This window comes from Coregonus clupeaformis, chromosome 1, assembly GCF_020615455.1.
Source record: "Coregonus clupeaformis isolate EN_2021a chromosome 1, ASM2061545v1, whole genome shotgun sequence".
NCBI classification, from domain to species: Eukaryota; Metazoa; Chordata; class Actinopteri; order Salmoniformes; family Salmonidae; genus Coregonus; species Coregonus clupeaformis.
The window spans coordinates 15,258,837-15,285,196 of record NC_059192.1 but is presented as its reverse complement, the minus strand read 5'-3'; the positions used below and the strand labels follow the sequence as shown (position 1 = coordinate 15,285,196).

Genomic DNA, 26,360 nt, shown 5'->3' with positions numbered 1-26,360 from the left:
CCCCTGAAAAATGTAATATTGTGGTTGTTGTCAGAAACACAGATTACAATCAGATAAAGACATGTTTTTCTGCATGGTCACTAAAATATATATTAAAAACGTACTTAACAATTCAAATATCAATATCAAAATCCTTCTCAATACACAACCTGACCAAAGACATTTTACATTTACATTTTAGTCATTTAGCAGACGCTCTTATCCAGAGCGACTTACAGTTAGTGAGTGCATACATTTTTCATACTGGCCCCCCGTGGGAATCAAACCCACAACCCTGGCGTTGCAAGCACCATGCTCTACCAACTGAGCTACAGGAGGCCTGATAGAGACATTAGCCTGATATACTTTAACTGCCACCAGTTTTAGACTCTACCCACTGGGTTAGCCTCTACAATATCCAGTAAATATCCACATTCAGTTTCATAATCATAAAGCCTGCTTAAGTCGCTCTGGATAAGTGTCTGCTAAATGAAAAATGTAAATACAGAGAGTAAGCCATGTTACTAGGGGTGCTTGGAAGGTAACACCTGGAGCTTGGACTAGATAGAAGGAAACACCTGGAGCTTGGACTTGTTGGAAGGTAACAACTGGACCTTGGACTGGATGGAAGGTAACACGTGGAGCTTGGACTAGATGGAAGGTAACAACTGGACCTTGGATTGGATGGAAGGTAACACCTGGAGCTTGGACTAGATGGAAGTTAACAACTGGACCTTGGATTGGATGGAAGGTAACACCTGGAGCTTGTATGGCATGGGATCAAAGGAAGGCAGGGGAGAGAGACCTGCTCTGCTCTCTGTGTCTGTTACTTGGCAGTGAGAAACTAATTAGTACTGCTGGATAAGTATGTGTGTGTGTGTGTCGTCAATGCAATGCTGTTGGCTCGTCAACAGCTACGTCATTGTCCATCTGGGGATATGTATGCATCAGCAAATCAATATTTCCTATGATGAGACAATTATGCAAATGTTCATACTCAGAAATTGCAACAAGCCACAAAATTTTTTACATTCAGCATACGGTATACATTAAACATAGCCTACAGAATCTACTGTACCTGTACTATGCATTAAACATCCGGTAACACTTTACTGTAGGTGTCCTTATGAATGCATTTATAAAGCCTTTATAACAGCTACATAACACATTATAACAAAGACAGGACACCTAGAGTAAAGAGTTACCACACATCCTTTTCCTAGGCATCCTATAGTCCTAATATTCTGAGGTACAGTATACACTGAGCGTACAAAACATTATGAACACCTGCTCTTTCCATGACATAGACTGACCAGGTGTGTGTGTGGGGGGGTACAGTGGCTTGCGACAGTATTCACCCTGGTACTCTGGTCAGATGAGACAAAAATTGAGCTTTTTGGCCATCAAGGAAAACGCTGTGTATGGCGCAAACCCAACACCTCTCATCACCCCGAGAACACCATCCCCATAGTGAAGCATGGTGGTGGCAGAGCATCATGCTGTGGGGATGTTTCATCGGTAGGGACTGGGAAACTGGTCAGAATTGAAGGAATGATGGATGACGCTAAAAACAGGGAAATTCTTGAGGGAAACCTGTTTCAGTCTTCCAGAGTTTTGAGACTGGGACGGAGGTTCACCTTCCAGCAGGACAATGACCATAAGCATACTCCTAAAGAAACACTTGAGTGGTTTAAGGGGAAACATTTAAATGTCTTGGAATGGCCTAGTCAAAGCCCAGACCTCAATCCAATTGAGAATCTGTGGTATGAGTTAAAGATTGCTGTACACCAGCGGAACCCATCCAACTTGAAGGAGCTGGAGCAGTTTTGCCTTGAAGAATGGGCAAAACTCCCAGTGGCTAGATGTGCCAAGCTTATAGAGACATACCCCAAGAGACTTGCAGCTGTAATTGCTGCAAAAGGTGGCTCTACAAAGTATTGACTTTGGGGGGTGAATAGTTATGCTCTTTTGTCTTATTTCTTGTTTGTTTCACAATAAAAAATATTTTGCATCTTCAAAGTGGTAGGCATGTTGTGTAAATCAAATGATACAAACCCCCCAAAAAAATCTATTTTAATTCCAGGTTGGAAGGCAACAAAATAGGAAAAATGCCAAGGGGGATGAATACTTTTGCAAGGCACTCAGTGTATATGTTAAAACCTAATATCCCTCTTTCACCCAAATCTCTCCACCTCTCCATCAGATCTTGGTGTAGCACCACAGCTCTATCGGTGACAGTGATTTAAATGGAATCCGCCAACAGCTGTCTTCCTTTGAAGACAGTTTACAGACAGTTGTCAGAAACCCCAAAAGGTCCCAGGCAAACCGTTGCCATAGTGACAAGACAGCTATATAATCCTCTTGTCAACGATGTGATCTTCGGCAGCTGCCAACACCAATCCACCGCAGATGGTAAAAATAGAATTGTGCTGGGGCGGCCATTTTTATAGAGAATAATGGAATAGTCAGTCACGGTTTAAACTGGATGGAATCATACAGTAGTCATTCCACTTGCATCTTCTGTTGCTTTTCTCAGCTTCTTTCGATTCAGATCAAAACCTACAGTATGACTTACACAAATATAATTATATTTGTGTAAATCTTGTAGTTATCATGGCCAGATTACATGCACAGGGGCCTCGACTCCTGGTATCATATGAACACACATAAGACATGGCAAAATGTGTAGAATTGCAGGACATTCGTTTGAAAAAAGCAAAATTTTCTCTCCGGCAACAAGAGGGGTGTGAACAGTTTGGGGTCATGTGTTGCGAGGTGGGGATTTATTATTACGCAAATAAATGTTTGTGTACCCCTGCAATACACAAACCCTAACTCTTGGAGTGTGTATGAATAATTTAAAGTGTACAACCGTTGTACCTCTCACTGGCATCGAGTAACTTTGACAGAAGTATCTCTCTGTCTTTCACCATGGAAACGGATGTTGAGGTGCAGCAAGTGCACCTGAACCCACTGTTCTGTAGGTGCTGTAAAGTAATGAGTGAAACAGGATCCACATCCCAAATGGCACCCTGTTCCCTATGTAGTGCACTCTGGTCAAAAGTACTAGGTAGGGAATATGGTCTGACCAGGGTCTGAGAGCAGCTGAGACAGTGAGTGATTGCAGGGGGATTGTAGGGGAGTGCTCTGTTCAATTGATCCTGCAATGCATACAGTGATAAAACTATACTAAATATATCACCAGATAACTGATTAAAACACACTGTTTTTAAATGAAGGCCTACAGTAGCCTCAACAGCACCCTCTAGGGTACCACCATGGTGTAGCCGGAGGACAGCTATTTTCCATCCTCCTCTGGGTACATTGACTTCAATACAAAACCTAGGAGGCTCATGGTTCCCACCCCCTTCCATAGACTCACACAGTAATTATGCCAAACTTCCGGAGGATGTCCTCCAACCTATGTTAGTTCATATCCTTGCAGTATGAACTAAAGTCTTGTCCATACAATCAAAGGATCAGAGAATGAATCTAGTACTGTAGGCATAAGCTACAGCTAGCTAGCATTGCAGTGCAGTGGGCTACCGAGTGGCACAGTGGTCTAAGGCACTGCATCTCAGTGCTTGAGGCGTCACTACAGACCCCCTGGTTCGATTCCAGGCTGTATCACAACCGGCCGTGATTGGGAGTCCCATAGGGCGGCGCACAATTGGCCCAGCGTCGTCCGTCATTGTAAATAAGAATTTGTTCTTAACTGACTTGCCTAGTTAAATAAAGGTTTTTAAAAAATTACAAAATAAAGTGTGGTGAGTAGTTGACTAAAAAAATAAAGACAATAGTTGAACAGTTTTTAACAAATTAATTAAAAAAATTAAGGAGAAGCAGCAGAGCGAGAGAGATAGCTATATTTCATTGTATTTTTTTTCTTAGTTTATCTTTCACTTAGCTAATGCAGCTAATTTAGCCTATTCAACAACCTGACTAAAACAGAGAGGAATGCTATTTATGTTAGCTAACTGGCTAAGGCTATCCAACACTACAACTGTTCCAAGTCAAGCTTTCGGTTTTATTAATCTATTGCCACCGGGGCCCACTGGTGTAACTGCTAAACTGCTTGCTGTACACTGTACTGTGTGACTGTACACATGGATTGGATTGTGGGTTTACTAACTAGTTCTAGTTTGTTGACTATACCGTTAATATGGTGTCAATGATGTAGGCTGTGTAGCGGTTAATGGTTATGATATGAAGGTTTGGCTTGGAGAGATTTTTGCACCTGTTCACATACAGCTGTTGTGTTGTGCACTGAAGTCCACAAGTGAAGAGAAACGGTGAGAGGAGAGCGCGTAGATGCGTGAAGGAGATTTATACAACTAACAAAGTGATGATGCTGTTTGTGGCTGCTATGAAAGTGAACTGTGTGTTCGGGTAATTAGAGGTGTATTCATTCCGCCAATTCTGTTGCAAAACATTTCTTAAATGGAAGCAAACTGAACAAAACGGGGAGGGACCTACCTGAATTTGTCCAATAGAAACTCATGTTTTGTTTCAAAACAAAACATTTTGCAAATGTTTGGACTAATGATTACACCTCAGATCAGCTAGATGCAGGCCAGTGTGTGCAAGGCGGTTGTCACGCCCTGGCTCTGGGGACTCTAGTATGTTGAGCCAGGGTGTGAGTTTTCATTTGTGTTTGTTCTAGTTGTTGTATTTCTATGTTGGCCAGGGTGGCTCCCAATCAGAGATGGCTGTAGCTCGTTGTCTCTGATTGGGAGCCATACTTAAGTAACTGTTAGGCATTCATTTGGGGTAGTTTCTTGTTCCGTGTTGGTTTGTGTATGTAACCAGGGACGTCACGTTTTCGTTTTGTTGTTTGGTTCGTGTGATACTTCATAATAATAAAATGTTCGCATTCCACGCTGAGCCTTGGTCCTCCTCTGTTCCCGACGAGCGTGACAGCGGTATTGAATGTGTCACTGTCTGTCACCTTGATTACTCCAATTTGTTTCTCGACCTGTGCACCTACATTATAAACTTTCATTTGTAGGCTAGGTTGTAGCAACCTCATGATGGGTACAGGGCAAATTTGAGTATCATGTAGTAGCCTACACCTATCGATGTTACATTGATCTTGGTGAATGGAATATGAATGACAGTCATCCAGTATGCTGTAATAGAAATAAGGCCATGCTCATAAAAAACATTTGTCCTCCCTAATCTTGAACAGCACCAACCACCACTGACTGCCTAGTATATTGCCCCAGGTTCTCCTGCTGCTGCTACTACCACACAACTGAGAGCCAATGAGCCATATGGTAAAAAATAACTTGTCTGCTCTATATTGCATGCTTCTGTCTGCGTGTGTCAGTCTCCGGCTGTCTTTAGATGTAGCCTTACTTGAATAGGATGGATGAAATTAAATGAATGGATGGAATAAAAAGGATGGATGGGTGACGATCATTCCCTACATTTTGCCATAACCACATTGACAGATATGATATTAATGATTATGTGAGTTGCAGTAACAACAGCCATTTTGTTGAAGAGATTGAGAGATACTGTAAGGAAGAGACAGATGAAAGAGACAGACAACCCTGAATTAACCTTTCAAACAGCTCGTGAGTGGCACACACACATTATTTGCTCCATACAAATTGAAGAGTTTCGTTCCAAAACGCTATATCCACCAATTTTTCAAATTTTTTCATCCGAAATGTTTGGGAAAAGGGTACCTTCACGTTTGTGAAAAATATTACTATACTCAGATTTTTTATTCATAGATATTAAAATGCGTTTTGTTGCAAAATGCTATATCCATTGTTTAGCTGGAATGGAATGTTTTTATCCTGTATATTTGAATGTGATATGTTGTTTTCTCACCTAGCTATCTTAAGATGAATTACCTAACTGTAAGTCACTCTGAATAAGAGCATCTGCTAAATGACTAAAATGTCAAATGTGAATATTTTACATACAGATTTCATATTACTGTATTGCTTGTCATATTAACTATTGATGTCACAAAAGTATCATTTGTACAGTTCTTTATTAAAAATGTAGTTATTTGTCACATTTCACTGTGTAAAACCTATAGTACTACTTAATTCTCTGAGAGTGAGGCAGATACATAGCGTTTTGCAACAAAACATGATTATTTGTCTCTCTGAAATGAAACCATCAAGTGATAGATTTCAAACAAATACATGTCTATCGTTCAACAAGACCATGCCATGATTAGATGGTGAAAAAACACACCAATCTCTTTCAAAAGTTGTAAAAAAAAAGATTTTAAAAAAGGAAAATAATTTACCAAAATGTCTGAAAATTGATATATAGCACTTTGGAATGAAACTCTTCAATGCTCATGCCTTTGTGATGTTAATATAATGATGTGAAAACGTGTCAGAGCATGGTTTTGAGGACAGTAGAGTGTTTGATGTGCTCCCTGTTCACTGTCTAGATAGACTGCAGGGCCATTGATGCAGACAGTTTAAGGGACTACGAGCTGATGGGTTGGTCTAATCAATTCGTAGCAGAGCCCTTAAGGTTCATTGGAGCCCTGTGTGATGGGGTGAGAATGAGAATATCTTGCACCATCCAACACATATTACCAAAGCAGTGCTACTCCAGCGTTTCACTTATCTAGAACCAATTCATTCAATTCTAACAACAACATTCCATCATGAGACATGAGAGGGGCACATTAATTCATTCATTCATTTATAATGCTACCAAATGGGGAAAATGCCAATAGATCCACAGAGGGCACTCTTAACCTTTAAATCAGTGTTTATTAAACCTCTCCTCGAGTACTCACAGCCAGTCTACTTATTTTATCAAATCAAATTTTATTTGTCACATGCGAAGAATAGAACAGGTGTAGACCTTACCGTGAAATGCTTACTTACAAGCCCTTAACCAACAATGCAATTCAACGTATTCCAGAACTAGCACAGCTGATTTAAATGGTCACCTAACCATCAAACCCCTCAATAGCTAAATCAACTGTGCTAGTTCTGGAATACATCAAATGTGGACTGGCTGGGGGTACTCCAGGAGAGGATTGGGAAACACTACCTCAGATCATGACAAAAAATCATGGAGTCCCATATACTTACATCCGATCATCATCATGGCGACAGCGAAGATCTTCTCTCCATCAGTCGTGGGGGCGATGTTTCCAAATCCTATACTGGTCAGAGAGGTCATGGTGAAGTATAGAGATGTGATGTAGACCGAGTCTTTGTTGGGGCCGCCCTCCCACTTCCCTGTGCCGCTGGCGTTGAAGCGGTATGGCGAGCCCACTGTCTCCCCCAGCATGTACAGCCAGCTGTCTGTCCGCAGGATGCCTGTCTCCTCGTCTATCACCTCATAGTCACCGATGCTGTACCTGTAATAGTCAGTCAAGATTATAAAGATATTCAGCAACTCTTGATTGCACAATGAAGGTTTGCTTCAAAATTGCATCCTTTATTGTTAAAGCCCAGTTAGACAAGAACAAAAACCAGGTAGCTGCTGTACCTGTTAGGTTGAGACGAGAAAGAGCCATGTTAAGGTTTAGGGGTAAGGGAAGGGATAGCGTTAGGGTTACCTCTACGACACAGGTTAGAGGTTTGTTCACTTCGGTTAAGTTACAAAGCAGTGCATGACAATGCGGGTGAGAAACAGAAACATACTTCTCCTTCATGACACTGTCAACACTACAGAGCATGACACTGTCAACACTACAGAGCATGATGGTTTTTAAAGGCAGTGTTTCTCAATCCGTTACTCAGAGACTCCCCAGTCATTTCACTTTGCATTTTTGTTCTAATTCCCTACTAGCACTAGCAACTTGTAAACTAATCCACAACTAATCTTCTTGATTAATTAAATCAGGTGTAGTAGAACAAAAGCATGCCACGGTTGGGGATCAGAGTGGAACGGATTGAGAAACACTAAAGGAATATGCAATTAACAAATACAGTAGCCAGATTGTTTTGGCCGCTGTGATAGTTTATATTAATAATACGATAACAGTTTATATGTATGTTACCTACATAATGACTTTATATCACATTATTAACTCCTATAACAACCCTCTCCTCGGGGTCCAGCAGATGGTTCACATCTTTGTTGTCTAATCGTCAAGCCCTTGACTAGTTAAATCAGGTGTGCCAGTTTAGGGCTACAACAAATATGTGAAACATCTGGTGGTCCCGGATAAGAGGGTTGGGAAGTACTGTTATAACACATTCAAGGTAGACTCAGCGATATGACGTAGATGCACAAAGTAAACAGCATAGTTAGTCAATTTCCACAACAACTAAGCGTGTTGAAGCGCAAGGCTAAACTTCTCCGCTATTTTGGTCCCGTACCTACCACGTTGTAACAGCGTGAAGCGAACCCCTGCACATGAGCAGATACTTTGTGTGACTGTGTGAGAGCTGTGCTATCGCAATATCTGTGGTACTGCTCGTGGCAACGTCATTTCACTGATTCTACCTTTAACATACAGTAAATCAGTCTTAACAGAACAGTACCAGATGCAGGCCAGCCAGTGGGCAGCCAGGCCGAAGACACACACCAACAGGACGAGGACGGCAGCTCCATACTCAATGTAGTGGTCCAGTTTACGGGCTACCCTGCCCAAACGCAGCAGCCGGACAACCTTCAAAGAACTGAACAGACTGCTGATCCCCTGAGTGAGTGATTGAGTGAGTGAGTGAGTGAGTGAGTGAGTGTGAGAGAGAGAGAGAGAGAGAGAGAGAGAGAGAGAGAGAGAGAGAGAGAGAGAGAGCAGGCAGAGGTTGAAATAATGTTTTAGTTCTATGGTAACGGAAGGGTGGACCTGTAGCTTAAGGTATAAACAAACACTAGGATTAACAGAACTGCATTCTCGTGAGACTTTAACAATATGTCTCTGCATGTTGACAAAATGTATGTGTCTGTACGCATTTTCTTTTCTTTTAACCAGGATAGTCCACTCAGTAACATTTGCCACCGTTTTCCAAGGAGTCCTTGGATACTGAATGTGTGTGCTGGCATCAAGAAGTCTTTCCTAGACGTTAATAATATTAATGTGATGTTATGACTATAAAATTAGGGTGTACTCAAGCAGCTGTGAAACAAGCCATAGCCTTGCTTCCAGTCGATATAACCTCACACGGGCCTTGCATTAATTTACTGTAAGACAACTAGCTAGGGTCTTTGTGCATTAATTCAATCAAAACACCATTGCCAGGTTTCAGGGGTAAATCAGAAGGAAAGAAAGACTGTTCATTTGGAGTCATATACTCAACACAATAAAATATGATGTAACACGTGATTTCTATCTGAATCATGAACAGAGTACATTTGCGTGAAGTGTGTGTGTGTATGTGTGTGTGTGTGTGTGTGTGTGTGCTTAAGTGTGAACTTATCCTGCATGATAAAGCACATACTGACTGTAGACTGTGTGTCTGTGTTTATCAATTGCAAATGTTTTTTTTATTTTTTATCATATCATTATAATCATATTTGAACCCAAACCAACTCAATCAAAGTGGGCTTGATAATGAAAGGCCTACTTGAGTGACAGCTCGACGGTTCCAGTTCTTCACGTTCCACAAACAAACACAGGCAGAGGAGGAGGAGGGACCATGCAAACAGAACAAAACAGGGGGATGAGGAAGAAAATAAAGAAAGAAGTGAGCATGATCAAACAGAAGAAAAGAAGACATAAGAAGATGATAAAAATAAAACCAAGATGACTTTAAACATGTACAAATTAATAGGTCAATCATATTCATGTAAAAAGGATAATGTGATATAAAAAAAAAAAGACAACAGTTAAGTGACACCAAACCAAATCTCTCACTTTTTTATTAATACTGGGGTTTATTAAGCATGGTGGAATGTTCAGAGCATTGCAGATACAGTACATGTGGGCCACACTGGATTACTGTATCAGTTAGACCATTGTTTGCGGCAAACATGTTGCTTAGTAACAATTTCAGTTGAAAGATTTGAATGAACATTCCAAAATGTTACAGTGAAGCTGCAAATACTTATCTCCTTTTTGTAAGGATTACTGTGGCTTTTTAGCTGCAAACTGAACAAAAACGTAGCTATTCCTACTACATGTAATAAAAAGCCTACATGGCCACTTTATTATTTGTACTGACAGTTTAGACCCGAAACAGACACTTCCATTCATCGCACACTACCTCAGACTGTTAGCTAGCGTTAGCGAATGTTCGCGGCTAACACAAAACAAATTAAATGTGTTAGTGAACGTTCGCTACTATTTACATTACTGAACGCATATCAGGATAACTACAAGTAGAATAAGCTGTCCCCACTTTAGAGGAAACATAACTTACTTATCGCCTCCAGGTATAATGCAGAGGACTTCATAATGTTATAATAACTCCTACGGCTTAATGAAAACTTCACAAATCTTTTATCAAGCCTATAAAGATTCTTCACAAATCGTTCAACCAAAAGTACAAACATGGCTTGATGATCAACTTCAAATAAATGACGTGAGGCCACATTAATTCCCAGTCATAAAGAAATGAATATGTTGTTTTCCCTGTCCATAGTAGCTGGCTGGACAGAACCTGGTCAGGCTAACAGAAAATGTCCTGGTGTCTGTCAGCTGTCAGCATTAACCACGTGCTGAGAAGCTGAAAGACTAGAGGCTGACAAAGTACCTGCAGATACAGACTTGGTGCCGCTCACAGCCTTCTTAGGATCAGCCCTGTTAGGATCAGCTTGTTAAGCACCACTGCAGCACTTTACACCACTGACACAGCCACGGCCTTCATCAACTAACAACTCACTAAACGGATGCTTTTGAGCGACACATCAGGACACTAAACGCTAACACAGCATTTTTCACAGATGTAGGCATGCACACAGGCACGCACCCGCACACAGGCACGCACACACTGGCACGCACACACACATAGAACTGGCTTGAGTTTGGTTTGCCTAAATGACAGCTAACAGCAGCAACACGCTTAGGCCTATAGGGCCTATAGCATGCATGTGCGTGTGAAGGGTGTGCACATTGTGCAGTGCATGCTAATAATGAAGGTGACCTGAGTAATCATTAGGCCTTGAATTGTAACGTTATCCATCTCTAAATCTGTTTAATGACCGTTGACCCCTCCATGGTAGAGTGACCCAGAGACGCACTAAACGCTATAATTCACCAAGTGCTTTCACATATCCAAATCCTTTACGGACGTATTCACTAAGCATCTCAGAATAAGAATATTTAACAGATTTCAAAGTGTGATGCGTTTCATTCGATGTTACTATCCATTAGAGAGACATGGCACTGTTTTAACCATAATTGGCTGTGGGATTGATTGATTCTCTGTGAGAAACTTCAGAGGTGCCTATTTGGCTTTATTTCGGGTAAGATAAAGGGAGTGTATTGATTATAGAGCGATCTATAGCATCTTAAATTACTTTGGGGTGAGGGTACAACTTCCTGTTCGGTGGGTGCTCCATTTGACCAACTACGTAAGATTAGACAACACACACACACATCTGAGATTTAGTCTTTGTTTATGTGTAGGCCTATGTACATATTCATCTTCATAGCCAAACAGACAATCACACATTGGTTAGCCATTGGTTAGCCAACGGCCATACATCTTCTTCCTGGCTAACGCTTATGGTTTCACTGGCTAATGTGGTCCTCTGTAGCTCAGCTGGTAGAGCACGGCGCTTGTAACGCCAAGGTAGTGGGTTCGATCCCCGGGACCACCCATACACAAAAAAAATTATGCACGCATGACTGTAAGTCGCTTTGGATAAAAGCGTCTGCTAAATGGCATATTATTATTATTACACTGAGAGCTCATTGAGCCAGTCTGGTAATGCCTGGCTAGCTGTGCTGCTAATGCTAAGGTTACACTGAGATCTAATTTCATGTGCTACGCTAATATCTCATTTAATCCAGTCCTGTACCTGCACACCTGGACAGCTGTACTGCTAATGCTAACCACTACACTGAAGCGCATTTAATCCAGTACTGTCTCTGCACGCCTGGCTAGCTGCACTGCTAACACTACAGCTATACTTTGAAGGATACGCTAATTCTAGTTCTATGGCTGCAGATGCACGGCTGGCATCTATCCCCTCCACCAGAGAGCTCAGTTACATCATGACAGAAGAAATCCTGAATCCCCTGATACATAATTACAGCAGATGTCAAACCAGCCAGACAAAAGCTATTTTTAGAAGAGAGAAAAACTATAGAAAGGGGAGAAAAAGAGAAAGGAGAAAGATTATTTTTTGTTTTGTTTAGTCTCCTGCTTTCGCCTTGCCCGTTAAGAAACTAGCAATGCATTTCACCGCACTTCAGTGAGACGTCGGTCTCCAAACCATATGCTGTACTGACTGCTAGGGGTAGCCTTCACATGTAAAACACATTAAAGCATTAGAAGCAGTGACTGACTGACTGTCTCTTCTAGTAACTAGCATTGGATTGCAGACTCCTAGCCTGCAAATCCAGACTGAATTAAGCTCTGTTTCACTCCACTAATGAAACACGTGATTCAGTCTGGATTGAGGCAAGCAAACTATTTTCTCCCAGCTCCATTTAATGAGATTGTGACGAGGTGTGAAAGAAGGAGTCAGGCGCAGGAGGTAAAATACGGCAGAAGTCGTGACAGAGATCTTCTTCACAAGGTAGCACTGGAGGTTCTGTCGGGGGCAATAGGACTAATTACCCCCACTGTTCTCTAACACTTCCCCTGAAGAGAAAAATGAAAGTCAGCCAGCTCACTTCAAAGGAGAAGAGAGTGACAGACTGACAGAGAGAGAGAGAGCGCTGGGTGAAAGACAGTGAGGGTACCCACACCACACTTGAGGACCCAGAGAGAGCTGTGTGAAGGTCTCTCTCTGCAGGCAGCCAGATCAAAACACGTTCAACAGAAAGCCTGGAAACTCAAATCCAATACTTTCTTCAAAGGCCACAGACAGAGCCATGGAGAAGAGATGGCATTGAAAGCTATAGAAAGTTAACGTCTGCAGGCAGCCAGGTTATGCACGCAACATAACTGGTATCGTAGCGTCTGTCAACAGACTGTGTGGGATTTGACGACTAATGAGGAATTTTGTTTTGGTTAAACAGATTTTTCATCACTGCTCATTTGGACCAGTAATGATTTGCAGGTGTTCTTTCACATTTTCGGAAGGGGGGGGCATATGGCCCATAGACTTGCCCGTAACTTGTAAAGAGAGGGGGGGTGGAGCTACTTCCCTGCTTCCGCTTCTCGTTCTAGTATCTTTTCTAACACGTCTCCCCCCAGAATTTAATCGAGCGTCTGACATAATTATGCAACATTTTAGTTCTGTGTTTCTGAGATTATGAACTCATAAATATTTGGAACTCACACCCAAGAAGACACTCTGGGACTTAAAATATATCTGAGTCATCTTCAAGTATTGATCTACAAGGTTGATGTCAATTCGATTTCAATTCAGATAAAAAATGAAAGTCCAATTCACATTTTCCTCATTGAAAAGCAATTTCAGTTTACTTCATGAATTGACTGAATTGAAATGGAATCTAACTATGTTTATCTGTGCCTCTGAGACACGTTTACCTGAGACTTACAGATCTGAAACAGGTCTTTCCAAATCTACACTATACATACAAAAGTATGTGGTCACCCCTTCAAATTAGTGGATTCGGCTCTTTCAGCCACAGCCGTTGCTGACAGGTGTATACAATCGAGCACACAGCCATGCAATCTCCATAGACAAACATTGGCAGTAGAATGGCCTTACTGAAGAGCTCAGTGACTTTCAAAGTGGCACCGTCATAGGATGCCACCTTTCCAACAAGTCAGTTTGTCAAATTTCTGTCCTGCTAGAGCTGCCCCGGTCAACTGTAAGTGCTGTTATTTTGAAGTGGAAACGTCTAGGAGCAACAACGGCTCAGACGCGAAGTGATAAGCCACACAAGCTCACAGAACGGGACCGCCGAGTGCTGAAGCGCGTAGCGTGTAGAAATTGTCTGTCCTCGGTTGCAACATTCACTACCGCGTTCCAAACTGCCTCTGAAAGCAATGTCAGCACAATAACTGTACATCGGGAGCTTCATGAAATGGGTTTCCAAGGCCTAGCAGCCGCACACAAGCCTAAGCTCACCATGCGTAATGCCAAGCGTCGGCTGGAGTGGTGTAAAGCTCGCCACCATTGGACTCTGGAGCAGTGGAAACGCGTTCTCTGGAGTGATGAATCATGCTTCACCATCTGGCAGTCCAACGGACTAATCTGGATTTGGCGGATGCCAGGAGAACACTACCTGCCCCATTGCGTAGTGCCAACTGTAAATTTTGGTGGAGGTGGAATAATGGTCTGGGGCTGTTTTTCATGGTTCGGGCTAGGCCCCTTAGTTCCAGTGAAGGGAAATCTTTTAATACTACAGCATACAATGACATTCTGGACGATTCTGTGCTTCCAACTTTGTAGCAACAGTTTGGGGAAGGCCCTTTCCTGTTTCAGAATGGCAATGCCCCCGTGCACAAAGCGAGGTCCATACAGAAATGGGTTTGTCGAGATCGGTGTGGAAGAACTTGACTGGCCAGCACAGAGACCTGACCTCAACCCCATCAAACCCCTTTGGGATGAATTGGAATGCCGACTACGAGCCAGGCCTAATCGGCCAACACCAGTGCCCGACCTGACTAATGCTCTTGTGGCTGAATGGAAGCAAGTCCCTGCAGCAGTGTTCCCACATCTAGTGGAAAGCCTTCCCAGAACAGTGGAGGCTGTTATAGCAGCAAAGGGGGGGGGGTTGTTGTAATTAGATGGACGAGCAAGTGTCCACATACTTTTGGTCATGTAGTGTATATATACCTCATCACCATGGGGTTGTGTGACTACTGACACACTGCTGAATTCTCTGGTAAGGAGACTGACCCCTTTGAGTAAGCAAGGCACTTCACATATTGAAAATGACAGCAATACTACATTTCCTATTGCTGCAGCAGTCTGAGTCATACAGTAATATGTGCCCGAGCCTCAACGCTTTAACACTGGATAAACGGGTTTAATTCCATAATTGAATGAATGTGTGTGGAAGGTAGGAGGGACGGCGCTAATATGCTGCTCTTTGAAGGATATTTTCTTTCTGTTCAAAGAGAATCTTCCTTTTCCTTGAATTCCCTTACTATCTCTTGGTGAGCAGCTTCTGGTCGTAAACGTGGAGAAGAGGCACTCAGAGAACCGCAAAACCCAGAGAGGCCTTTAGTTACTGTGTGAAAACACAGCCACACACACTGAAGACGGAGTCACAAATCAAAAACAACCGACCGCCATAATAACTCTATAAGGCTGCCATAAGACAAATAAACGCTGCCAGGTTTGTGGACCTTCAAATGGAGCCTGATGTCCAGTAACATACGCTGGTTAACAGGCTGAACTCGTACACACACACACACACACACACACAGCCTGACATCCAGTAATATAAGCTAATATAAGGCTGAGCTCATTGGTTCTCTGGAAGAGACTGAGAAAAGGCTGTGTTTGGGGTTTCTGGAGGGTGGGTAAGGACATTAGGATTAGGACATTAGCTGCTGTCATTAGCCAAACATAAATTATATAGTCAGACAGGAAAGGAAAAGCTCTGACACTTCAATATTTCAATGGCAGCGAATCAATATAGCTCACTGGGTTTAGACTACTAGAGACTACTAATGTAGAACATGGTGCTGGCAGTGGCAACACCAGGGTTGTGGGTTAGAGCATGGGCCTAGCAGTGGCAACACCAGGGTTGTGGGTTAGAGCATGGGCCTAGCAGTGGCAACACCAGGGTTGTGGGTTAGAGCATGGGCCTGGCAGTGGCAACACCAGGGTTGTGGGTTAGAGCATGGGCCTGGCAGTGGCAACACCAGGGTTGTGGGTTAGAGCATGGGGCTGGCAGTGGCAACACCAGGGTTGTGGGTTAGAGCATGGGGCTGGCAGTGGCAACACCAGGGTTGTGGGTTAGAGCATGGGCCTAGCAGTGGCAACACCAGGGTTGTGGGTTAGAGCATGGGGCTGGCAGTGGCAACACCAGGGTTGTGGGTTAGAGCATGGGCCTAGCAGTGGCAACACCAGGGTTGTGGGTTAGAGCATGGGCCTGGCAGTGGCAACACCAGGGTTGTGGGTTAGAGCATGGGCCTAGCAGTGGCAACACCAGGGTTGTGGGTTAGAGCATGGGCCTAGCAGTGGCAACACCAGGGTTGTGGGTTAGAGCATGGGCCTAGCAGTGGCAACACCAGGGTTGTGGGTTAGAGCATGGGCCTAGCAGTGGCAACACCAGGGTTGTGGGTTAGAGCATGGGGCTGGCAGTGGCAACACCAGGGTTGTGGGTTAGAGCATGGGCCTAGCAGTGGCAACACCAGGGTTGTGGGTTAGAGCATGGGCCTAGCAGTGGCAACACCAGGGTTGTGGGTTAGAGCATGGGCCTAGCAGTGGCAACACCAGGGTTGTGGGTTAGAGCATGGGCCTAGCAGTGGCAACACCAGGGTTGTGGGTTAGAGCATGGGGCTGGCAGTGGCAACACCAGGGTTGTGGGTTAGAGCATGGGCCTAGCAGTGGCAACACCAGGGTTGTGGGTTAGAGCATGGGCCTAGCAGTGGCAACACCAGGGTTGTGGGTTAGAGCATGGGCCTGGCAGTGGCAACACCAGGGTTGTGGGTTAGAGCATGGGGCTGGCAGTGGCAACACCAGGGTTGTGGGTTAGAGCATGGGCCTAGCAGTGGCAACACCAGGGTTGTGGGTTAGAGCATGGGGCTGGCAGTGGCAACACCAGGGTTGTGGGTTAGAGCATGGGCCTAGCAGTGGCAACACCAGGGTTGTGGGTTAGAGCATGGGCCTGGCAGTGGCAACACCACTATTAAAGCTGTAAAAGCTAAATTACCAAAATATTGTCAGACCCGATTGACCTCGTCCACATTCTCGAAAGGCGCTAAAGAGGTTGTAGGCCAGGCAGGAGAGCAGGTTGATGACGAACACCCACCACATACATACACACACACACAGTACTGACCTCGTCCACATTCTCGAAGGCGTTGATGACGTCGTAAGGCAGGCAGGAGAGCAGGTCGATGACGAACCATGTCTTCAGGTAGTTCATCCTGATGAGCTTGGGGTCGGAGATGACCTCTCCGGCCGGGCCCACAAAGGTAGTGTGGAAGTTGAGCACGATGTCCACCAGGAAGATTACATCTACGATGCTGTCCACCACCAGCCACGTCACATTGTTCTGCTTGGTCTGGAGGAAGAGATGGGAGAATATTTGTGATTGTACAGTAGTAGAGTAGATACTCTTTGTTATAGTAGAGGAGAGAATCTTAATAGAGCAGTATAGTAGAGAATCTGAGTTATTCCCAAATGGCAATTTGCTTTAGAGTAGAGAATCTATATTACATCCCCAAGATTATTAGCCTACATTTTTTATGTATCCTTGAGGACAGGAGAGGATCTTTATTATAGTAGATTATATAATCTTTGTTAGACCATAGAGATAGGTCCCACTTTAAACAAAGTACAACTTATAAAGGCTTTATAAGGCATACATAAAGGCTTCATAATCACTACATAAATGCTTCACAAATCATCTATAAGCGTATGTCATACTTGAAAAATGTTGTATAAAGGGTGACATAACCATTCCCACTGTAGAGTGAATTGTGAAATAACACACTTTGTATGTTTATACACTATTTATAGAGAATGAGTCATGACTGTCACGGTTTCGGCCGAGGCTGCTTCTCCTCCTTGTTCGGGCAGGCTTCGGCGGTCGTCGTCTCCGGAGTACTAGCTGTCACCGTTCTATGTTTCGATGTTCGTTTGGTTTGGTCTGTTTGTACATCTGTTCGTTGTTAGTGTTGATTATGTGCCCTATATGTTCTCTTAGGTTTTGTCATGTGTTGTGTGTAATTGTTTCGTGTCAGCTTGGCGTCAGTTTGTTCTCTCTCGTTCTGTTTTGTTTGGAGAGAGTGTCCGCACTGTGTGCGCAGTTTGGGTTACGCACTGTTTCCTGTGTGCGTAATTGTTTCGCTTGCCCTCCGGCTGGGATTTTGCCGTGAGTCTTTTTGTATTGTTTGATCCTCACTAAAGACTGTTGAAGAGCCTCTGTTGTCCTGCGCTTGATTTTTGCACCACATCTACGCTCAGCCCTTGACAATGACATACGCTTATAGATGATTTGTGAAGCATTTATGTACAGTACCAGTCAAAAGTTTGGACACCTATTCATTCAAGGGTTTTTCTTTATTTTTACTATTTTCTACATTGTAGAATAATAGTGAAGATATCAAAACTATGAAATAACACATATGGAATCATGCAGTAACCAAACAATTGTTAAACAAATCTAAATATATTTTAGATTTTAGATTCTTCAAAGTAGCCCCCCTTTGCCTTGATGACAGCTTTGCACACTCTTGGCATTCTCTCAACCAGCTTCACCTGGAATGCTTTTCCAACAGTCTTGAAGGAGTTCCCACATATGCTGAGCACTTGTTGGCTGTTTTTCCTTCACTCTGCGGTCCAACTCATCCCAAACCATCTGAATTGGGTTGAGGTAGGGTGATTGTGGAGGCCAGGTCATCTGATGCAGCACTCCATCACTCTCCTTCTTGGTCAAATAGCCCTTACACAGCCTGGAGGTGTGTTTTGGGTCATTGTCCTGTTGAAAAACAAATGATAGTCCCACTAAGCGCAAACCAGATGAGATGGTGTATCGCCGCAGAATGCTGTGGTAGCCATGCTGGTTAAGTGTGCCTTGAATTCTAAATAAATCACAGACAGTGTCACCAGCAAAGCACCCCCACACCATCACACCTCCTCCTCCATGCTTCACGGTGGCAACCACACATGCGGAGATCATCCGTTCACCTACTCTGCGTCTCACAAAGACACGGCGGTTGGAACCAAACATCTCCTATTTGGACTCATCAGACCAAAGGACAGATTTCCACCGGTCTAATGTCCATTGCTCGTGTTTCTTGGCCCAAGCAAGTCTCTTCTTATTATTGGTGTCCTTTAGTAGTGGTTTCTTTGCAGCAATTCGACCATGAAGGCCTGAGTCACACAGTCTCCTCTGAACAGTTGATGTTGAGATGTGTCTGTTACTTGAACTCGGTGAAGCATTTATTTGGGCTGCAATCTGAGGTGCAGTTAATTACTGATTTCTGAGGCTGGTAACTCTAATGAACTTATACTCTGCAGCAGAGGTAACTCTGGGTCTTCCTTTCCTGTGGCGGTCCTCATGAGAGACAGTTTCATCATAGCACTTGATGGTTTTTGCGACTGCACTTGAAGAAACGTGTCTATTTGCTTATTTGAGCTGTTCTTGCCATAAGATGGACTTGGACTTTTACCAAATAGAGTTATCTTCTGTATACCAACCCTACCTTGTCACAACACAACTGATTGGCTCAAACGCATTAAGAAGGAAAGAAATTCCACAAATTAACTTTTAACAAAGCACACCTGTTAATTGAAATGCATTCCAGGTGACTACCTCATGAAGCTGGTTGAGAGAATGCCAAGAGTGTGCAAAGCTGTCATCAAGGCAAAGGGTGGCTATTTTGATTTGTTTAACACTTTTTTGGTTACTACATGATTCCATACAGTGGGGGAAAAAAGTATTTAGTCAGCCACCAATTGTGCAAGTTCTCCCACTTAAAAAGATGAGAGAGGCCTGTCATTTTCATCATAGGTACACGTCAACTATGACAGACAAATTGAGAAAAAAAAATCCAGAAAATCACATTGTAGGATTTTTAATGAATTTATTTGCAAATTATGGTGGAAAATAAGTATTTGGTCACCTACAAACAAGCAAGATTTCTGGCTCTCACAGACCTGTAACTTCTTCTTTAAGAGGCTCCTCTGTCCTCCACTTGTTACCTGTATTAATGGCACCTGTTTGAACTTGTTATCAGTATAAAAAGACACCTGTCCACAACCTCAAACAGTCACACTCCAAACTCCACTATGGTCAAGACCAAAGAGCTGTCAAAGGACACCAGAAACAAAATTGTAGACCTGCACCAGGCTGGGAAGACTGAATCTGCAATAGGTAAGCAGCTTGGTTTGAAGAAATCAACTGTGGGAGCAATTATTAGGAAGACATACAAGACCACTGATAATCTCCCTCGATCTAGGGCTCCACGCAAGATCTCACCCCGTGGGGTCAAAATGATCACAAGAACGGTGAGCAAAAATCCCAGAACCACACGGGGGGACCTAGTGAATGACCTGCAGAGAGCTGGGACCAAAGTAACAAAGCCTACCATCAGTAACACACTACTCCGCCAGGGACTCAAATCCTGCATTGCCAGACGTGTCCCCCTGCTTAAGCCTGTACATGTCCAGGCCCGTCTGAAGTTTGCTAGAGTGCATTTGGATGATCCAGAAGAGGATTGGGAGAATGTCATATGGTCAGATGAAACCAAAATATAACTTTTTGGTAAAAACTCAACTCATCGTGTTTGGAGGACAAAGAATGCTGAGTTGCATCCAAAGAACACCATACCTACTGTGAAGCATGGGGGTGGAAATTTCATGCTTTGGGGCTGTTTTTCAGCAAAGGGACCAGGACGACTGATCTGTGTAAAGGAAAGAATGAATGGGGCCATGTATCGTGAGATTTTGAGTGAAAACCTCCTTCCATCAGCAAGGGCATTGAAGATGAAACGTGGCTGGGTCTTTTAGCATGACAATGATCCCAAACACACCTCCCGGGCAACGAAGGAGTGGCTTCATAAGAAGCATTTCAAGGTCCTGGAGTGGCCTAGCCAGTCTCCAGATCTCAACCCCATAGAAAATCTTTGGAGGGAGTTGAAAGTCCGTGTTGCCCAGCGACAGCCCCAAAACATCACTGCTCTAGAGGAGATCTGCATGGAGGAATGGGCCAAAATACCAGCAACAGTGTGTGAAAACCTTGTGAAGACTTACAGAAAACGTTTGACCTGTGTCATTGCCAACAAGGGGTATATAACAAAGTATTGAGAAACTTTTGTTATTGACCAAATACTTATTTTCCACCATAATTTGCAAATAAATTCATAAAAAATCCTACAATGTGATTTTCTGGAATTTCTTTTCTCATTTTGTCTGTCATAGTTGACGTGTACCTATGATGAAATTTAAAGGCCTCTCTCATCTTTTTAAGTGGGAGAACTTGCACAATTGGTGGCTGACTAAATACTTTTTTCCCCACTGTATGTGTTATGTCATAGTTTTGATGTCTTAACTATCATTCTACAATGTAGAAAATAGTAGAAATAAAGAAAAACCCTGGAATGAGTAGGTGTGTCCAAACTTTTGACTGGTACTGTATGTTATATAAAGCCTTTACAAGTTGTACTTCGTTTAAAGTGGGACCGAGATATAGAATACAAATTAGAGTGGTTGATGTCACATCTGCATAGCTCTAGATAGAATATGCTGATAATGGCAGCCATCTTGGTAAGGGATAAAGTATATGTAATTCTATGGTTCAGACCTTGAAGGAGACGTTGTAAGGAACCATGATGGCCGTGTAGAAGGTGAGGATGAGGATGACCCAGTCCCAGGTGGTCTTGAAGGCACAGTAGTGGAGGATGATGTGGGGCGGCGTCTTGGGCGTCTCCTGCTTGTACTGGGGGAGGATGTCTGAGCCCAGCTGGAGGACCTGCAGATTGTATATCTTTGATGAGTTTGATGGAATAAAAGGGTTTGGTGTAAACCAAGAGGTTACAGTTCACCTAAAGGTACACTCAGCGAAATGACGTTCCAACAAGCAGCACTGCAGATATTGAGATCAGCGATGATGCAAGACTTTGCTCTCACACAGTCACACACAGTATCTGCGCCTGTGCACAGGTTCACTTCATGCTGTTACAGTGTGGTAGCCAGGGGCCCAAAACAGAGGAGAAGTTGAGCCTCGTGCTTCAACGCTCTTAGTTGTTGCGGAAATTGACCCACTATGATGTTTACTTTCTGCATCTATGTTATATCGCTGAGTCTACCTTTAAAGGTTGCTTAGATATTGTTACATCCATATATGGTGTGTGTGTGTACATCTGTGTGTGTGTACATGGGTGTGTGTGTGTGTTATCTGTCATGAGCCCTCTCACTCCACCGGGTTACCACCTTAATTGGTTTCCACTATCTTCCACTCTGCTCACCTCTCTCTCTCTACTCAGCCTAACTAGCTCCACCTGTCCCTGCTCTGCTCGGCTCTAATTACTCTGCCAGCTGCGCTGCATTACCCACTAACCTCTCCCAGTATTTAAGGCCCTGTCTTTCAGCTCTCCGGTGTCAGATCGTCTGCAAAGCTCACACCCGGAACCTGTTTGCTCGCGCTTCTGGCTCACCCTGGTTTTGTGACCCCGGACCTGCCTGTTTTTTGGATACTCTTCTGCCTCAGGAGATCCAGACCTGCTTCTGCCATTACGACTCCTGACTACTCTTCAATCCCGGTAACTCTGACCAGCCTTCTGCCTTGCTACTACGTATTTTGGATTTCCCTTGAACTGTACTGCTGCCTGGTTTCATTCCGCCCTGTTGTGTCTGTGTCTCCCCCAGGACTTCTGGACCACCCACCACCGGCTTCATAGGACGCATCGCTGCCACTGGGGGGCACAGACCCAGCGCATTGGACGGGATCCCTGTTACCCCTGGAGCCTTCATTCACTCCCTACTTCCCTTTTCCCTTAAGTTTAATAAACTTTCTGGTGTGACGCAATTGTGGTCCTCTGGTCGTCTGTCTGAATCGTGACAGTACGATCTGACCATTATGGACTCAGCGCACACTTTCCCGACATGGAAACCGATGAGCATGAGCAGCAGTTCCAGCAGCAGCAACAACAACTCGCCATGATCATTCAACTCCTCACCAACCTTACCCCAGCCAGTCTGCCCACCAGCCCAGCCCCCGAGTTACCTGCCCCGGTCATTGCAGCCGCTGCTCGGAACCCAAGATTGGAAACCCCGAGCGGTTCAACGGCGATTCAACCCAGGTCCGGCCATTCCTGACTAGCTGCCGACTTCAGTTCTCCTTGCAGCCAAGGACCTTCGCCACGGAGGGGGCTAAAGTTGGGTATGCCATCACTCACCTGACGGGCCGAGCTCGACTCTGGGGAACAGCAGAGTTCGAACGTCAAACCCCCGCATGTGCAACCTTCGACCTGTTTGCTGAGGAGATGCTGAAGGTGTTTGACCTGGATTCACCCACCGCAGAGGCGTCCTCGTGAACTGTTCAGTATTCGACAAGGCAGACGTACAGTCGCAGACCATTCCATCGACTTCCGAACCCTGGCTAGACGAAGTTCTTGGAACACACCATCGTTGGTGGACGCGTTCTTCCATAGTTTGGCTGACTATATCAAGGACGAGTTGGTCTCCCATGAACTGCCTTCCACTCTTGATGAAGCCATCGCACTGACTGTCAGGATCGACAGAAGGATACAGACCCGTCGTCGTGAGAGGGGGGCGCCAAGGTCCACCTACTACCGGCATTCGGAGAGATCCGACTGGGCTCCTGTCATCTACTGCCACTCACCCAGGTCAGCTTGATCAGTCTGAGCCTATGGAGATTGGGCGAGCCTCCCTCACTCCTGCAGAGCGCCAGCGCCGCTTCACCTCAAACCTCTGCCTCTATTGTGGAGGTGATGGACATCGTGTGGTAACCTGCCCTTTAAAGGGCCGAAGCTCACCGGGCGTAGGGGGAGTCCGGGTTGAGTTCAATGACCATCCAGTCCTCCGACCGCAAACCCCTGCTGCAAGTTCACCTCCGCCTCTCTGACTCAACTCACACCCTGGCTGCTCTGGTGGATTCTGGCGCCGAAGCCAACATAATGGACATCAAGCTGGCACGCCAACTGGGACTGGAGAACCTCCGTTTGACACCTCCTATTCCTGCCCGGGCACTGGACGGACACTTACTCGGATCGGTCACTCATGTCACGGCCCCGGTCTCGATGGGTCTGTCCGGAAACCATCAAGAAACTATCCAGTTTCACCTGCTCCCCTCTCCAGGCCAACCCCTCATCCTGGGTTACCCATGGCTCCGCCCGGCACAACCCTCAGCTCGACTGGGTGACCGGGGTGATCAGGGAGTGGGGAGAGGACTGCCACCGAACCTGCCTGCTTGCTGCCGCACTACCCCCTCGGCCAGTACCTACTAACTCCGCTCCTGACCTCTCCAATGTCCCAGAATGCTACCATGGTCTCAGAGAGGTGTTTAACAAAGCAAGAGCCACATCTCTGCCCCCTCACCGACCGTACGACTGTGCCATCGACCTCCTCCCTGGAACAGCCCCTCCAAGGGGCCGTCTTTATTCGTTGTCTGCTCCTGAAAGAAAGTCCATGGAGGACTACATCAATGGCTCTCTGTCCGCAGGATTAATCCGTTCATCTTCATCTCCTGCTGGTGCTGGCTTCTTCTTTGTGGGGAAGAAGGACGGATCTCTTCGCCCCTGCATCGACTACAGGGGACTCAACGACATCACAGTGAAAAACCGTTACCCTCTGCCTCTGCTCACCTCTGCTTTTGAGTTGCTCCAGGGAGCCACTGTTTTACCAAGTTGGATCTCAGAAACGCTTACCACCTAGTGCGGATCCGGGAGGGAGATGAATGGAAAACCGCATTCAATACACCAACAGGCCACTACGAGTATCTGGTTATGCCGTTTGGCCTCACCAATGCTCCTGCTGTGTTCCAGGCTCTAGTGAATGATGTACTGCGGGACATGTTAAACAAGTTTGTCTTCGTTTACCTGGATGACATCTTAATTTACTCCAGAAACCTGTCTGAACACACCCGCCATGTCCAGCAAGTCCTTCATCGTCTTCTGGAGAATTCCCTCTACGCCAAGGCAGAGAAATGTGAGTTTCACGTCAAGACAGTGGCCTTCCTGGGGTACATAGTGGCAGAAGGAAGTATCCAAATGGATCCTGCCAAAGTATCAGCAGTCACTTCATGGCCAGTTCCGGAGAACAGAAAGAAGCTGCAACAGTTTCTGGGGTTTGCTAACTTCTATAGGAAGTTTATCCGGAACTACAGTACCGTTGCTGCCCCTCTCACTGCTCTAACCAGCACCAAGCAACCCTTCACCTGGACCCCAGCAGCCGACAAAGCCTTCAGTACCCTCAAGGTGAGGTTCACCTCCGCTCCCATCCTCCAGATGCCTGATGTGGACCGGCAATTCATTGTGGAGGTGGACGCCTCGGATGTGGGAGTTGGTGCTGTGATTTCTCAGTGGGCTGCGGAGGATAGGAAGCTCCATCCCTGTGCCTTTTTCTCACGTCGGTTGTCCCCCTCTGAGTGCAATTACGACATAGGGAACCGTGAGCTGCTGGCTGTGAAGCTTGCCTTGGAGGAGTGGCGTCACTGGCTGGAGGGGTCCACCATTCCATTTCTCGTTTGGACCGATCATAAGAACTTGGAGTACATCCGCACGGCCAAACGGTTGAACTCCAGGCAGTCCCGCTGGGCCCTGTTCTTCACCAGGTTTAATTTCACTCTGTCATACCGGCCTGGATCACGCAACACCAAGCCAGACGCCCTCTCCCGTCAATTCCAGAAGGATGACACCCCCTCCAAGGACCCTGTGTCGATTCTGCCAAGTCCCTGCATCGTTGCAGCTCTGACCTGGGCTGTTGAGGAACAGGTGCTGGAGGCTCTCCGTAACCAGCCAGGTCCCAGCACTTGCCCAGCTGACCGCCTTTTTGTCCCCCGAAGACCTGAGGTCCCAGGTCATTCAGTGGGGACATGACTCCCCGCCTAGCTTGTCACCCTGGCTCCACCCGCACTTACAACCTGCTCGCCCAGAGGTTCTGGTGGCCCTCTCTGAGGAAGGATGTACGGGAATTCGTCCAAGCCTGCCCCATCTGCAACCAACACAAGTCGTCCTGCCAGCCCCCAGCCGGATTGCTGCAGCCCCTGCCTGTGCCCAGACGTCCCTGGTCTCACATCGCCCTTGACTTTGTCACGGGGCTGCCCCCTTCAAGTGGCATGACCGTCATTCTCACCATCGTTGACCGTTTCAGCAAGATGGCACACTTCATTCCCCTCCCCAAGCTCCCAACCGCCAAGGAGACCGCCCAGGTGGTCCTGGAACACGTCTTCCGGATCCACGGACTGCCAAGGGATGTTGTTTCTGACCGTGGTCCACAATTCTCCTCCGCTTTTTGGAAGGAGTTCTGTCACCTGCTGGGAGCCACAGTCAGTCTGACTTCCGGATTCCATCCCCAATCCAATGGGCAGTCAGAGCGGGCTAATCAGGAGCTCGAGAAGGCACTGCGATGCATGACTTCACGCAACCCCCACTCCTGGTCGCAGCAATTGACATGGGTGGAGTACGCACACAATTCTCTGACCTGCTCTGCCATCGGTATGTCCCCTTTCCAATGTGTTTATGGATACCAGCCTCCTCTATTTGCCA

The 26,360-nt window shown here is 45.3% G+C and overlaps 1 protein-coding gene across 1 annotated transcript in view; it reads right to left on the bottom strand.

The window, feature by feature from the left end:
• The window catches only part of LOC121583935 (potassium voltage-gated channel subfamily H member 1-like), a 125,884-nt gene that overhangs the window by 84,497 nt on the left and 15,027 nt on the right, over positions 1–26,360 (bottom strand). Inside the window, exons 6-9 of the mRNA XM_041899805.1 lie at positions 21,437–21,604; positions 16,967–17,191; positions 8,463–8,620; positions 7,059–7,330 (exon numbers count right to left, since the gene is read on the bottom strand). Of these exons, the coding sequence (XP_041755739.1) occupies positions 7,059–7,330; positions 8,463–8,620; positions 16,967–17,191; positions 21,437–21,604 (823 nt within the window). The remainder of the gene's footprint in view (positions 1–7,058; positions 7,331–8,462; positions 8,621–16,966; positions 17,192–21,436; positions 21,605–26,360) is intronic.